The sequence below is a fragment of the Microcebus murinus genome, chromosome 9, assembly GCF_040939455.1.
Source record: "Microcebus murinus isolate Inina chromosome 9, M.murinus_Inina_mat1.0, whole genome shotgun sequence".
Classification (NCBI taxonomy): domain Eukaryota; kingdom Metazoa; phylum Chordata; class Mammalia; order Primates; family Cheirogaleidae; genus Microcebus; species Microcebus murinus.
Window position 1 is genome coordinate 32,366,167 of NC_134112.1, and position 15,799 is coordinate 32,381,965.

Below are 15,799 nucleotides of genomic sequence, written 5' to 3' on the forward strand. Positions count from 1 at the left end.
CTTGCTCACTGCCTGACTATATATCTGCTTACATTTTGATAATTTTTTAAATCTTTACCTCTTTCTTGTTTGCTCTTTTTTAACAAAGAAAATGCACATCTTTATTTTTTTTATTTTTATAGGAGCATATTTTCCCAAACCCCTAACTCTTATCTTTGTGCTATGCCTAAGTACTGATTTCTCATTAATGTCTCATTTACATATCATTTCCATTTCCATTTTTTAAAAACTATTTTCTTAAACATTCTGTCTTACCAGTTTTAAATTATATTATTTATATTATCTTATGTGATATTTAGACTAAAGTATTTGCTTATGTAGAAATTGCTGCAATAAGCACTAAAATTCAAGGCAGCAACTACTGCAACACAAGGTTCCATAGCATCACACTGGACAGGATCTGGGAGGAGGTACAACCGATTTTCTGGAAACACTGAGAAAAATCTCAGAGAAGGAGTGATATTAGAACTGGAGCTCGAAGAAAAGTAGATTGTGAAATGGTGCCGTGGAGAAGGGGAGAATGGATGAGAAGGTGCTGCAGGCACAGGGATGAGTCAATGCCTGGAATTTTAAAAGAATGGGGCTTTGTGGGGATAAGAGGGACAGAAACATTTGAATTTGAGGAACATGGCAAATGCTTCCCACATCAGCCACTAGGAGGAGAGAGGTGGCATGGGTTTGAAAAGAGCTTACAATGGAACCTATGAAATGGGGAAGAGAGAAAAGATACAGAGCTAAGAGAATAACAGCAACACAATCTAACTGCTATCATGCCATGACAGTGTCTGCCTAGATACTAAAAATATTTAATATTATGATCCAAATTAGATGAAAGTTGGCAGTCAAATGGGAAGGAGTGCAGGTGAAGACAGCTGTGTCAGTAGTTCGAAGCCTACAAAGACACTGGCATAGAAGTTAAAAATACCTACCAAAGCATCCACAAATCCCACCGACTGACCAGAAATGTGTCTGTAGTAAATGCGCAAGTCTGTCTTCAAATACACATTATTTTTATGGTTGAAAGGGGAGTCATTATCTCACAAAAATAAGAAGAAAAATATATTTTAAATGTAAAGAAATTCAAGTAAAACTCTGGCAAGCCATAAGCCTTATGAATGAGAACTAATCATTACTGAGGTTAAGTATTGAGCTAAACTTCACTGCTTTTTGGTAAGGATGAGAAAGTGACTGTAGAAAAAGTTATGATCAAGAAAAGACTAATAGGGAAATAGAAAACCATATTAGGATAAATAAATATCATTTTAGATAGTAAGATTATAAAGCAGAAAATATAGCAATATATACAGTTTTCCCTTTTCCTCAAGTTTTTCTGTTAGAGGGAACCTACTCTCCCTGGTTAGAAAAACAAGCTATCACCATTTACATTAGACAGCTGATAGGTGTATTATTCTTTTACATACATTAAAACAACTCCCTTCCCAAAAGCGCACCCCCAAAGATTTCTATTAGGAAAACTTAATTAAGATTTTTACTTACTTAGATACAATAATATTTCTTGGAAAAAAATCGGTAACACCAAACTTAGAATTCAATTCATATAAATTAGTGATTATATTTGGTGCTACAAAATAGATATAAACTCTAGTAAAACAATTTTTCTTATTGTTTTACTTATTGTTCATTTCGTTAATATTTCTTATACCTCAAGGAAAAATTGTCCATTGTCATCACTAATACTTTTCTTCAGATGAGCACATTGATCTGTCAGGATTGACTAGGAGACTGAATTTTTTATTCCTAAATAACCTGTCAAACTTTTAAGTTACATTAATATTCTCTTCCTAAATACACTTTTCTACCTCTACTTCCATAATCCTTCTCCAGATTGTCTCCCTGAATCTACACACTATATGGACAAAAGAAAGATATAGAAAATAAAGAATTTTTTAAAACCTACCAAGGGTAAGATCTGATCTTATAGAAGTAATACCAACTGCCTGCATTGGTATTAGGACAATTTTCCTTAAGAATGGAGAAAAATGGTTGCAGATTATCACTTCTTCCTTGGTGCAACCAAAGAAAAAGAGCAGGTAGCAAGCATGGCTCTAAGTAGATACTCAATAAACAGTAGTCAGTATTATTACTGTGGCTAGCCTTTTTGATTCTTGTATATTTTAGGTCTTCTCTAATTTCAAACCAGGTGCAACTGGGACTAGGGGCATTTGTAAGACATCAGGTTGAATTTCCTAACCTGTTCACCCCACTACTAACCAGGCAGCTAAAAAAATAAGAACTCTTCCATCTGAGACCAGTGAAAATGACAGTTTCTTCCTCTTTGTAAAAAGCAATATATCCCCCTCCTACCTTAAGTCCCAGTTCACTAGTAAACACATAAAGTCATTTATGAGTTCTGTAAATTTGTTGAAAAGTCAAGGTTTTGCTGTTCTATGTAGTTTAATTTTCCCAGATGTATTTTGTACATTCATGTCTGAGTAGGGGGGAAGTGTTCTTCTTGGACCTCCCTCTGCTCATTTCTGATCAAATTTCATTAAAAAGTTATATTCTCCTGGTTGGCATTCCCAAAATGGACTGCCTGTTTCTGAAAAGAATAAGGTGAGCTTTAGTGTTCCCTAGTTATGCCTTGATTGACACATAGCTCTGTTTCTTTTTTCATTCATTTCCTGTTTAACATTGGTGAATGCATAGCAAGGTTTACTGAACTACTTGTGAGTTTTCAATATAATTTCCTTCCAAGAAATATTTCTCCTCAAAATAACTTTTAATATGCAGCAGTTACATTTATTCTAAACTATTTTTTTTTCATTTCTATTAATACTACCAGCATTTGTTAGTGTATTGTGTGGTCTGCCCATTCCTCAATTACCTGTCACCTCAAACATTCGCTTCTTGAATGAAGTGACAACATTTCCATCCTTCCGCCTGAGTAAGGGGCTGCTTCTCCTCTCTGCCACTTTCTGTTTTAACCTGGACCGCACCTTCAAGTTGGGCTCAGAGGCTGGGGATTGAGACAAAGAAAATAGATAAAAATTAAAAAATACAGAGCCAATTGCTCCTGTGTTTTTTGTTTTTTTTTTTAAAGTCTCACTGTTTTCTTGGTCCCTTCTCATTCTCAAATGAAAAACCCAAGCATGTAAATAAGGCATTGACTCTAAATTAATTAAACAGACAAATATAATCATTATGTGTGTGAAATGTATGAAATGCTTTTCTACTTCTCTACATATGAAAGTGAAAAAGGAGTAAAAATGTAAATTTTCTAGTTATTTTTTTTAGCAGAATTGGGATTGTTAATGGGAAGTTTAATCACTAATTATGTTTGGTCAGATTAAGATTTATTATACTTCTTGTTGGCCCTCTTAATTCTCTCAAGGGTGAAACTCAATAACCACAAAAACAGTAACTTAATGTGATTTTAGAGACTCTGACCTGACTTCTGGTAATCGAAGACACCTCTGTAGCACATAATTTATGTCTAATTCTAACTCCTGGAATATTTCTTTGTCAGTAGTTTCTAACCTAAAACCCTGGGAAAATGAACTTGGTGTAATAACACCAAACCTAACCAGAATCCCTGTGAATAAAACTTTCTATACATTCAGTACACTATCAGCAAGAAAGGAAGGGTGGCCAAGTCTTAGAATTAAAACTTCTGAGTCTGGTTATATGATCCAAAATACAAATGCACATTATTCATACATATATTAAATATTAGTATCTTTAAATTATTGTAAAAAATGAAGCTCTATAATTAGTTATAATTTATTAAATTTTTAAATAATTATACTTGAGAAGAATGGATACATTAGATTGAGTCTCTATAATAGAAGTGGATGATGATATGGTGGTGGTAGTGATGATGATGACGATGATGATGAAGAAAGGATATTTCTGATGACAACATTTATATAGTTTTTTTTTTTAATATTCCAGTACTGTTCTAAGTGTTTTATCAATATTAACTTATTTAACCACAAAAATATCCATATGGCATAGATACTATTTATAAATATAATTTGATTATATCTTTGAAGAGGCCAACACACAGAGAGAGGGTAAGTAACTTGCCCAAGGTTACAGAGGTAAAAAGGGATGAAGCCAGGATCCATACTCAGGCAGTCAGCCAGCCTCAAAGACTTGAGTATTTCTCTAAATACTGAAAATATAGGTCTGTCACCTTTTCTCATGTATGAACACCATAAAAAATTACAGAATAGTTTTTCCAAAGCACCACTAATCACCTATAGCAGAAACAATGTTATAATGTAGCTAGATTTTGTGATCAGTGAAAATGTTTTCTTTGAAGAAATTTATATTTTTACCAGATTGCAATTGGTATCAAAAGTAGAACTTACAATCTTTCCCTTTTTCACTTTCACACTTCAAACATCTATAGTTATTTTTCTCTTTGTTCTTTTCTTTTTCCATTCTCTACAGCTTTAAACTTGGATTGAGAACACTTGCATTATAGGTTTTCTTGGAATTGGGAAGAAATAGGAAATAGAAACTTGAAAGAAAAATTAAGGTCAGATACAAAAAATAAAGCTAGTTACTTTTTTGGTGCTGTATACCTGACTTTATGCCTGAAAATATCAAAAAGGTAAAAACATCAAGGCCTGAAAATATTCTAAAAGTAGAAATTCAGGAGGTGCTAGAGAAATCAGTGCTGAGAAAAAGAAGCTTAGAGTGATGGAGAACTGAAATGTATCACTTGCTGGGCCTCTCACCTGGAAGCAAAGAAAGTAAACAATTCTGGGAAGGATTAAGGTTTTTGCCAGACATTCCTGGAGTGGCAACTCCCCTTACCTTTAACTTAGTGGGTCAGACAGAAGTCTGAATCTCATTTACCAAAACCCAAATCACCCAGGATTAAAATGAGAAAATGAGACTGTATTAACTTAGAACTGTTTCCCTATATACATTTATTTAAAAATTCCTTTAAAATATCAATCTTGTCTCTGAAAAGCTATAGGTAATAAATATATTCATCTAAAACCTAGAAAGGAAAAATGAGGAACTACGAATCCCTAATAATATTGATCCTTGGTAGCCTTGTTTATGACCTACGACAAAGATCACAGATTCTCGGACTTGTATCTATACGAGACTTTACAATGAAATCTAATGGATTAAATTCTGCAAATTGGCTGTTCAGAGGGAGTAAATAAACTGATTTCTAAATGGAGTGGGCAGACTAGAATAGTCAGTGCATTTTCAGTGAGAGGATGTGAATTTGGGTCTGCACAGCACCACTTCCCAGCTCTGGAATTTTTAGTGAGATTCCAGTGCTTTCTGAGCCTGATTCTTCATTTATGAAACATAAAGTCTAATACTTCCCCGACTTCACAGGTTGTGGCCACTCAGTTAGATACCTGAGAATAACTGTGAAGATCTGGCTGAACGTCAAAGGGAAGAAAAGTTTATGGAACTCATATTATTGGTGCTATTGCTGAAGGTCAGATAACTAGAATTGACCAAGTCAAGACTAGATCCCAAATCTCCTGATTCTCAGTCCTATCCTCCACCCTTTTCTAGTACATTCATTGCACCAGCTGGGGCTAAGTGTCTGCAATCAAGACAAAAATGTGCTGACAGCTTGGAAAAACAGCATATGCCATTTGAACATTTTACATGAAACCTAGAATTTTCCAAGATTTTCAGAAAGAAATGAGTTTTAAGGCCAGCCTATAGCTTTCACTCCTACAAGGGGCTGGATATACAGCTCTTAGCTTTTTTCCAATGGTCAACATAAGAAAGCAAACATCAGAATAGGAATGAGAACTGGATTCTAGTCTTCCATCTATCACATACTAAAATCAGTAACTTTGAATAATAGTCTTGCTGAACATCAGTTCATTCATACCCTCGCAGTGCCTGAAGTCAAATAGATGTGTGCTTAAATGCCTGCTCCACACATTAACTGTTTGGCTTTGAATGAATTACATTATATCTTTAAACCTCCATTTCTCATGTTAAAATGAGGACAGTTTTTTCTCTATTTTCCCCAACAGATTCCATTTTCCTTTCAACCCCATGGGGCCCAAATCCTGTAGTTGCATCACTCCAGTCCTTTGCTGGTTGGATTTCATTTGGGCTCAACTCATGGGCAGGACAGGCTGGTGAGCAAAAGATTAATGAGGAGGGTGGAGTCACAGTATCCTATATTCTCCCTGTCACAGTGTGCCACCACTAACCACAGAATTGTCTCTTCCTGATTTCACCTCCCTCTGGAAGCCCCTGCTCCACGATCCAGCTCTCCAGCACTCCAGGAACAATTTCCTGTTTGTTCTCCTTTAGCCTTAGGAGAGAGAATGGCTTCTCACTGTTGCTATTTTCTGGATACCCCCACATCCCTAAGAAGCTCCTTTAACTCTGCTAACTTCATTGTAAATGAAAACTATGACCTATGCTGCATAGGTCTGTTCCCTCCCAAGACCCTGTTTTAAACAGTCCTACATAATTTTGTAGTTATGTAGAATCAAATGAAACAGTGCCTGTACAGGATAAGACAGTTGTTCTTAACCAGGGAAGGTTTTGCTCCCAGGAGGTGATGTCTGGAGACATTTTTTGGTTGGCAGTATGGGAGTTGCTACTGGCATCTAGTGGGTAGAGGCCAGGATGTGCCAAACATCCTACAATGCACAGAATGGCCTCCTGCAACAAAAAATTATCTGGACCCAAATGTTAGAAACTCTGGGGTAAGAAGTCAGTCATTGGCAGTTGTTAATATTATAACTGTACTGCTCTGGGATAATTAAAGGAGACAATATCTGCCAGAGGTTCTCAAAAAGGATGTAGATAGGCAAGGGAAGAAAGGAAAGATTATCAGAAATTGGGGAGTGCTATACGTAGCTTAAAAATATTAACTATTTCAATAAATTTTATACTTAGAAATTAATTTTAAAAAATTTTAAGACCACTAATATTTCTATGGAAAGTAAAACTAGTAAAATTTTATTGGTTGGTGAAAATATGCAAAAAGACATAATTCTCAACTTTGGAAAGGATAATATTTGAGACATTGAAATATTTTTCTCTATCAATTCAGGAACATAAGTTTTTGAAAACACTGTAGAGTGCAACATAAATTAATTTTAACAAAATATACAATATACAACTTCTCTGAAGAAAGGCCCCTATCCAAATGGTTCTAGCAAAAGCATTTGCCTGTATTTCAACACTGGTTTTGAGTCACCAGAGATAGTACTATTGTGGTAAGCATGAGGGGATGATAGATAACCATCATTTACTCCTTGCAAGGCTCTATAAAGTCATTCCTAACACTTCAGAAGCCCACACACCAAAGCTCAGCATGACATATACCCAAGGAGTAGAATTAATGTCCTAGAGTGCTGACTCAGTTTGCAGTTAGAGTTAATTCCATGTTTAACGCTCTCGCCTCCCCAAAGGCTGAAGATTTCCATGCCAGAGACTTACTAATGGGATGCAAACCCTCAGAGCCCATAAAGAGATCACTAGCTGGGGAAAAGTTCTGCTTGGATGTGAATGTATTTCATGCCTAGTTGCACTAATTGCCTTTCCATTTTTACCCCACACCCATCATTCTCTACATCTCAATTAATCACAGAAACAGAAGGCAAGCTTTTAAGTGTGTGTGCTCATCTGAATACATTTGTCTGCTGAGATGGAAATCTTGCATAAAAAATTGCTTATCATTTAAGTGAAAAAATCAATATTAAAATACACAGGACAGAACTAAAACCTTTTCTTTTTCTCATTTAAAAGAAGAAAAACCTGAACAAAAGGAAACAGAAAGCATCTGAAGAACACATCATGAACTAAAAGTATTTCAAATCTTTATTCTCACACCGATCTCCACGGCACAGAATAAACTTGGGGTGGCAGGGTATAACAATAAAAAATGGGAAAGAAATAATACAGTTAGATAACAGAAACAGAGGTTAAAAAATTAGGATTCTGAGGCATAGTAAGTAACAAGGTCCAGATTTGTCATTTCATTAAGAGATTGGTGTGTGTGACTGTGTACCTAAGTGTGGGGTGCCACTTTTGCACACATACACAAACACACAAACACATGAACTATCTTTTATAGAAGCACATAGGACTTTGACACAAATAGACCAGGCTCACGCTTTCTAATGCTAACTTTTTCAGGTACTGACTGTAACCTTTGTGAGTTATTTAATCACTGTGAATCATTTTAACATCTATAAAAGAGCAGTAACAATGCCTACCATACATCTGAGTGAAAGATGAAAGAGGTAGAATAAAATTCCTGGCTCAACTGATTGTTACCAAAAAATGTTATTCAATGGATGCTGAATAAATAATGTTTCATGTAGTCCATGTATAAGACTAAGGAACTTAAGTCAAATAAAACAAAACAAAATAAAAAATAAGTAGACAGAGGGACAGCTACAATTGGTTTATTCCTTTGCCTACTGCAATGTTATGTATAAAAACAACAAAAATAACAATAATCCTTTTCTGAACTTTTGCTTGGTATATTTAAAAGACTTTTTGGTCAATAATTGACTTTACATATTGTCCTCAGTGTTTTTATTTACTTGTTCATAAATTCTATACTATTTAGTTCTAGGTCTTAAACATACAACCTCCCACTAAGAATGATCACCAACAGCGTGTATTTTGTTTCTGTTCACTCTTAGTCCTAGGTTATGAATATTATTTATGCCAATAATTTAGACAAATATATTCAATATCACATATCATATGGTATATAAGTCCTTAATTTTTATTCAGAATGGTCATAAGGAGAAAAGGAAGAAGTTTCCATTGAGTTAATATTATTTATGTTAATGTTTTAACATAAAATTTCATGATATTAAGTTAATTAATTATTAATCAAGATTGAGTATTAGATTGAGAAATGTTTCTTTACGCTAATAAATATGTAGGATATTCCACAATTTAGGTTCAGTTGTATAATCATAGGTGAAGGTCAAGTGCTCCAAACAGCCTCAGATCCCTTTTCTGGCACTGTCTATTCTTCCTTGCAGTACTGAGTAGCTGTCAGCTTCTCCATGTAGCCTCTCCCTCTCTTAGGTTTCTCTTATCTCCCAAACTCAGGGCTCCCTGAGGATCTGCCATATTCAAGAGCTTTGTCACTTGGAACCAAACACTTGTGATCTATCATCCACTCTGTCCTGTATGTCCTTTATGAATATTAGGTTTCCTGGCATAGTTCCTGCCCGAGTCACTCCACTCACTAGGGCTAGCACTGTAGAAATCTATGCCATGTGTGAACTGTTCTATGGAACAATAATTACAATTATGAAAGACACTTTGGGGACACAGTAAATCCTTTAATATAGTTGATCAAAAGACTTGGGTTATTCTAATTAAAAGTTTCATAATTAGAAAAAGACTATATATTTTCAAAAGTAGCATTCAGCATAATGTAATAAATCTAATATAACTCATGTCTTTTTTGGCTTGAATAATATGAATCTTTAATGTTATGAATCAGATATTACACATTTTAATATGAAAGACCAAAATTTCTAATCTAACCCTTTCTAATTATAACCATTGAAGAATATGTAATTCATATGTAAAAGTTTTTAAGAAATCATTTTTAGGGGAATTTTAGCTTCAAATAATTAACCATATCTATGGTAACATATGAACACAATTTCCTAAAGAAATTATAATACTATTTATCTTTGATTGAGAAATACAATTGCAAACATCTATCCATTCCCTTATTGCAAATATACCAATTATGTCTATTTGTTAAAAGAGAATTATTTTTTTAAAAAACCATATTGGTAATTGTTACTCATGTTACAGGGAACCAACTAAATAGTAGGTTTTAATTTTAACTATAAAAGATTCATGGTTCATGAATCTTTGTGGGCATTTTTGTGAGTATGTCTTTCCATCAATGTAAACAGGAATTTAACTCTTAGTTTCCTCACATACCAAAACAATAACAATGACCTCCTCTTTATAAATAGGGAGGAAAAAATACCAATGGGGGTACATGGGAAAGAGTATTACTGAGTTATTAAAAGCAGCTCAGGGCAGCATGGGAAGACAATACCGGGCCCTGGGTAACTAAAGCATGGTCTAGAAGGGGAGGGGTAGGCATTTTCCTTTAGTGTCCATGGATGCCTCATCTCCTGGGCCAGAGCAGGGGCCTCTAAAGCTCAAAGACCCATGGCAGGGCGCTCAGTTGCCTCAGTCTAAGAGCAGTACTATATACTGAATCCTGTCTCCTCTTCCTCACCAGCATTTCTTATGATTGCCTGCTACTCAGAAAGGTTTACTGAGTGAATGAATGCATGCACAAATTGCTACTCAATACTGTTTTTTTTTGTTTGTTTAATATCAGGACAAACAAGATAAAATAACTTTCTTCACATTTTTATGACATTTTAAGTACAAATTATCATTTTTAAAAGATAAAGATACTTTAATGAAACAATGGAATTCTGTATAGGAATAAAATATAATAATACATTATAAAATATGTGATCCTTTTTATAGTAATTAAAACCTATTATTTAGTTGATTCTGTTGCTTAATTAAATTCAATTAATGGCTATTGAATAATAATACCGAGAACCAAGGCTGCAAGTTTCCTGTGGACTGGGAGTATATGTAGTTATATTTCCATTATATTTCCAATATATTTCCATATATTTCCACCTATCCAGTGCCTACTACACAGAATAAACCTGTTAGCTATTTACTGAGAAAGGGAATCAATGAATGGGGAAAAGGGTGTGTTAAGTGCTGAGGCAACTGCCTCAGAGGTAAGATAGAGAGCCTTTTTCTCCTAAGTACTCATGGTCTCAAGAATGAATAATAGACTGTGATCAATGCCATGTAGTAAGTATAAGCAGAGTGTTGTCGCTGTAAGGCAGAGTCATTAGCCTTGAGGGGAGATTCTCCAGGGCCAAGGGAGGCGGGAGGCAAGTGCAGCTCTATAAAGAGGAAACATCGAAGTCCAAAGGCGGGTGCCCTCAAATTCAAGGAATGGGGATTAAATATGCTGTGGGGGCAGGGATACTAAAGGGAAAATAAGGCTTCAGAGATAAGTATCAAGCAAAATTTAGCTAAATTATAAAATATTAACAGAGGCTATTCATTCAACCTATGTCTTCAAATTCCCTCTCTTTTCTGTCTCTCTCTTTTTAAACATGTAGACATGCACAAATCTTCATTCAAATAAAAATAAGCCCTCACAGATACGGATCTTATTAGCTACTTCCTGTATTTGTAGTTTAATTCACAATCAAGTTTAAAAAAAGCAGCCTTATACTTGGCCACGACCACTTCCTAACCTCAAAACCTGCAACATGGCTCCAGTACTCACCGCTTCACAGAAAATACTCTACCACAGATGACGTTCGGAACTGTAGTATAATAATTGATTTTGTGTCTATTCCCAGTATGTAACAACTATATACGTTCATGGTGGTCTCAATAAAAAGTTATTAAATGAATAAATATATGCCTGCATATAGCCAAGCCTGAAAGGAAACTTACATCAAAACGCTGGGTTTCAAATATTGTTGAGAAGAACTAGATGAACTTCGATTGCTCTAATGTCCAAGAATTTCTTGATGCAGAATGTTATGGCAAGCAGTCTTATATATCAGATGTGGAATGCAGAAGGAATTTCACTGCTATGGCAGGCATAGCAAATACCACATTTTGGAATCAAGAAAATCCATATAGCCTAGAATGCCTTCATATGCTAATTCCTTTATATGCTTTAATTTTTCAAATATAATGTGTTTTACTTATTTATTTATTTAGTATTTTATTTATTTAATGACAATTTTGAAAATCCATACAAACTTATTTTGAATTAGCAAACACTATAATTTTAATAAATCAGACTAGATTATAGACATATTTTAGTCTGCTTTGATCCACTTTCTAAAATAATTTTCTTTTTTACCTGAAGTCCAAAGGTTTATAATGAAGTCATACTTTTGACTTAGTATTTCAAAACTTAAATAACATGTTACTTTTGGGGGAATCTGAGTTTATATATATATATTTTTTTTTTCTTAAAGAAAAGTCCTTTTTGGTTCTAAAATGCATACAAATAAAAATACAAAAGTAATTACTCCATTCTGCTATGAATCTTTCTGCAGTAAACTAATTCTTGTATATGCATAAAATAATTGTGCCACATACATTTTTAGGTAGTTTTACTTACCATCTCTACTAGGTATATCTTTTATATATATATAGATATAGATATATTCATATATATTATATATTTATAATATATATAATATTTATATATATTTATAATATATTTAAAACATATTTATAATATATATATTACATAGATATATATTTAAATAGAAATATCATGAAAAGTAGTTCTGTCTGCAGATATAAAACTTTTTACAAACATCCTCCCTATCCAGACAGTTCATAAGAGCTGTACAGAGAAAACATCAAAGTCCAAGGGAGGGTGCCCACAAATTCAAGGAGTGGGGATTAAATATGCTGTGGGAGCATATTGGGATACTAAATGGAAAATAAGGCTTCAGAGATAAAAACATAGATGTGATTGCATAAGAGAGTGGAAGCATTTTAGTGGGAGAGATCTGTATTGGGTACAGCTCAGTATTTGATAGGGACACAGACTGGGACAGCCTAGAATTCTTCCAGGACAACTACCTTACAGGTCAGGATTGTATAGTCCAGAAAAGTACTACCTATTCCCAATAATTACTTGCATATCACTATGAATCTAAACTTTACTGTACTTTTTTGCACATTCACCATGAACAATCCTTGTTACAATCCTAAAGGTCTTAAGTTTTCCAGTCTTGACTCTACCGTTATGTGATTTGAGTGAAGTATTATTTAATGTCTCTGTACCTCAACTTTCTTTTCTGAAAATATGGACAATAATATACATTCTCCTAACCTTAAAGAATTAGAAGTACTGAATGGTATAAATTGAAAACAATAAATATAGCAAATCACTGTCTAATTTTAAATGCCATAAAATTACCTTCTTCAAATTTATTACTTTATGTTTTTTTCTCTGATGTTTCCCTAATGACTTTTAGTTGATTGCCATTAGACTATAAAATCACCCTCCAGCTTGTCATTTCACTCCACAGGAAGTAAAATAATATAAAAAATACTGTAACATCAACTTACTACAATGCAAAACTTTATTTCCTTTGTTTTCTTCTGAAAGACCATCCAAAACAGCCATCCAAAAACAGTCAATCTCTTTCCTCCAAAATATTACTGCAAATTAAATTCTTAAAAGTTCTTTAGTAAGGCCGGGCCCGGTGGCTCATGCCTGTAATCCTAGCTCTCTGGGAGGCCGAGGCGGGCGGATCGCTCGAGGTCGGGAGTTCGAAACCAGCCTGAGCAAGAGCGAGACCCCGTCTCTACTATAAATAGAAAGAAACTAATTGGCCAACTAATATATATAGAAAAAATTAGCCGGGCATGGTGGCTCATGCCTGTAGTCCCAGCTACTTGGGAGGCTGAGACAGAAGGATCGCTTGAGCCCAGGAGTTTGAGGTTGCTGTGAGCTAGGCTGACGCCACGGCACTCACTCTAGCCTAGGCAACAAAGCAAGACTCTGTCTCAAAAAAAAAAAAAAAAAAAAAAAAAAAGTTCTTTAGTAAAGAAACTTCTCAATTTTTTTAAATACCTAAATTAATGTATACTAGCTCCTATTTTAGTTCATACATTTATTTATTCATATAAGAGAAATTTATTGGGTGACTATTATGAGCTCTCTAAAGATGCTGCAGATACAATATCAAATGAGCTATAGATATTGTCCTCAAGGATTCTCAACTAAGTAGAGAATTTAACTTTAACACAGAGATCAAGGCACAGAGATACGTCCAAGTATATTTGGACATATATATTTGGCATAAAGCATGAACTGAGTATTTGAGGTGGCCTGGTGGGCTAGAGGAAGGCACTAGGTAAAGCTTAACAGAGGGGAAGTATCCATGAACTAAGCATTTGAGGATGAATATGAGCTATTAAAGCAGAGATTTTAGGAAGAGCAAGGAGCATTTGGAAAACAAGGTGTGAATGGTTTAGGTGGGTGTGAAACAGAAAGATTTGTCATGGTATATCAATTTCTTCAATACTTCTAGGGGAAAAGGGTATGAGGTAGTGGATTGGGGAGAGGGGAGAGAGAAGGTCAGGGAGGGAGGGAAGAAATCAGGGAGGGAGGGAAGAAAGAGATCATGCTTGCTATGGAAGAGCTTTAGCCCTGCATATAACAGAGTAGCTACCAAATTATTCTTTAAGAGGGTGGGAAGAGTAGATTTAAATTTTAGAATGATGTAGGGTTGCCTGGACAGGGCTATGATGGAATCAGAGAATGGTTAATAACAGGAATGGGGAATGTACTACTACAGTAGGCATGATAAGGAAGAAGCAGTTTAAGAGTAAGCAGTAATAGAAGTTACTGTTAATGTATTATCAGATGAGATGAAAGAGAACTAGGTGCCCACTTGTGGCTCCCAGATTTCTGGATTAGGTCACCATGTAAAAGGTGGTTCCTTTAATTTCTTTAGGGAATCACATTGTTCAGCTTAATTTAAGTGGCATTCTGGCCAATCTTGTCATGTACATAGATATTTAAATGTTCAATTATTGCTACTTAGAACTTTTATCTCTCTCAATATATTTTCTAGTCGTTCGGTATAACCAGTCTATTAGGGTCTTCACAATCCCTCAGATACATTCGGGTATCATGATACAGCAGTGCCAATGACAAAGGATCAGCACTGACTTCTGGCCAACAGAAGTTTGTTCTCTCCCCAGTTGAAATACCATCTTGTGTCCTGTTCTTTTCCTATTTCAAACCCTTCAAAGTCACTTGGACATTTGTTATTATTTATTGTCCTTTGCAAGTTTTGATTTTGTAAGCTTTATGTTTTTGGAATATTCTTGGTATATCAATTCTGCCTCAATGGAATTCATAGCTTTCCTGTATTTATCATAAATTTTCTTTAGAATATACATTTATAAGAAAACACTATTATTTATTTTAGACTGATAAAAAAGATAAAATTTCACCTCTGGATTTATCAGGTTTCCCCAGAATCTTTTTTTAGACAGATCTTTACTTATGCACCTTTTATTTAGTCTATTTTCTGTGGATGATTGTCTGGATAAAGAAATCTCAAGTAAACTTCTTATAAAATGGGAAAGAGGTAGTCAGTCAAACTACACTGTAGAAAACTAATGGAAACTAATAGAACTAATGGAAATTCCAAGCACTTGGAGTAGGCAGAATAATGCCTCCCCACTACAAAGAAGTCCATGCTCTACTCCTGAGAACTTGTGAATATGTTACATTATGTGGTAAAGGAGAATTTAAGTTACAGATGGATTTAAGGTTGCCAATCAGCTGATGTGAAAATAAGGAGATTACCCTGGTTTACCCAAGTGGGCCCAATGTAATCACAGAAGAGAGAGATAAAAGAGTGAATGTCAGAATGACACAGTTTGAAAAAGACTTGACTGGTCATTGTTGGCTTTGACACATGGAAGGGGTTCACAGCCAGAGAATGTAGGCAGTGTTTAGAGGCTGCAAAAAGCAAGAAGATGGATTCGCCCCCTAGAGCCTCCAAAAAGAAACACAGCCCAACTGACACCTAGATTTTAGCCCAGTGAGACTCATTTTAAACTGCTAACCTCCAGAATTTTAAGACAATAAATATACGTTGTTACAGATTAGGCAACTAACTTTTTGTAATTTGTTGTAGCAGCCATAGGAAAACAATACTTTAATCTAATGAATTCCAAGATCAGTGCTGTTTTGGAAGTCTGAATATTCTGAAACACCAGT

General features: G+C 34.8%; 1 protein-coding gene across 24 annotated transcripts in view; it reads right to left on the bottom strand.

Moving 5' to 3' along the window:
* Positions 1–15,799, bottom strand: part of HDAC9 (histone deacetylase 9) — an 873,646-nt gene that overhangs the window by 353,249 nt on the left and 504,598 nt on the right. For 11 of the 24 annotated variants that reach the window (XM_076006392.1, XM_076006381.1, XM_076006382.1 and 8 more), the window contains one exon: positions 2,846–2,977. The exons of the other annotated variants lie outside the window; for them this stretch is intronic. In XM_076006392.1, coding sequence (XP_075862507.1) covers positions 2,846–2,977 — 132 coding nt within the window. The remainder of the gene's footprint in view (positions 1–2,845; positions 2,978–15,799) is intronic. 24 annotated transcript variants of the gene reach the window in all.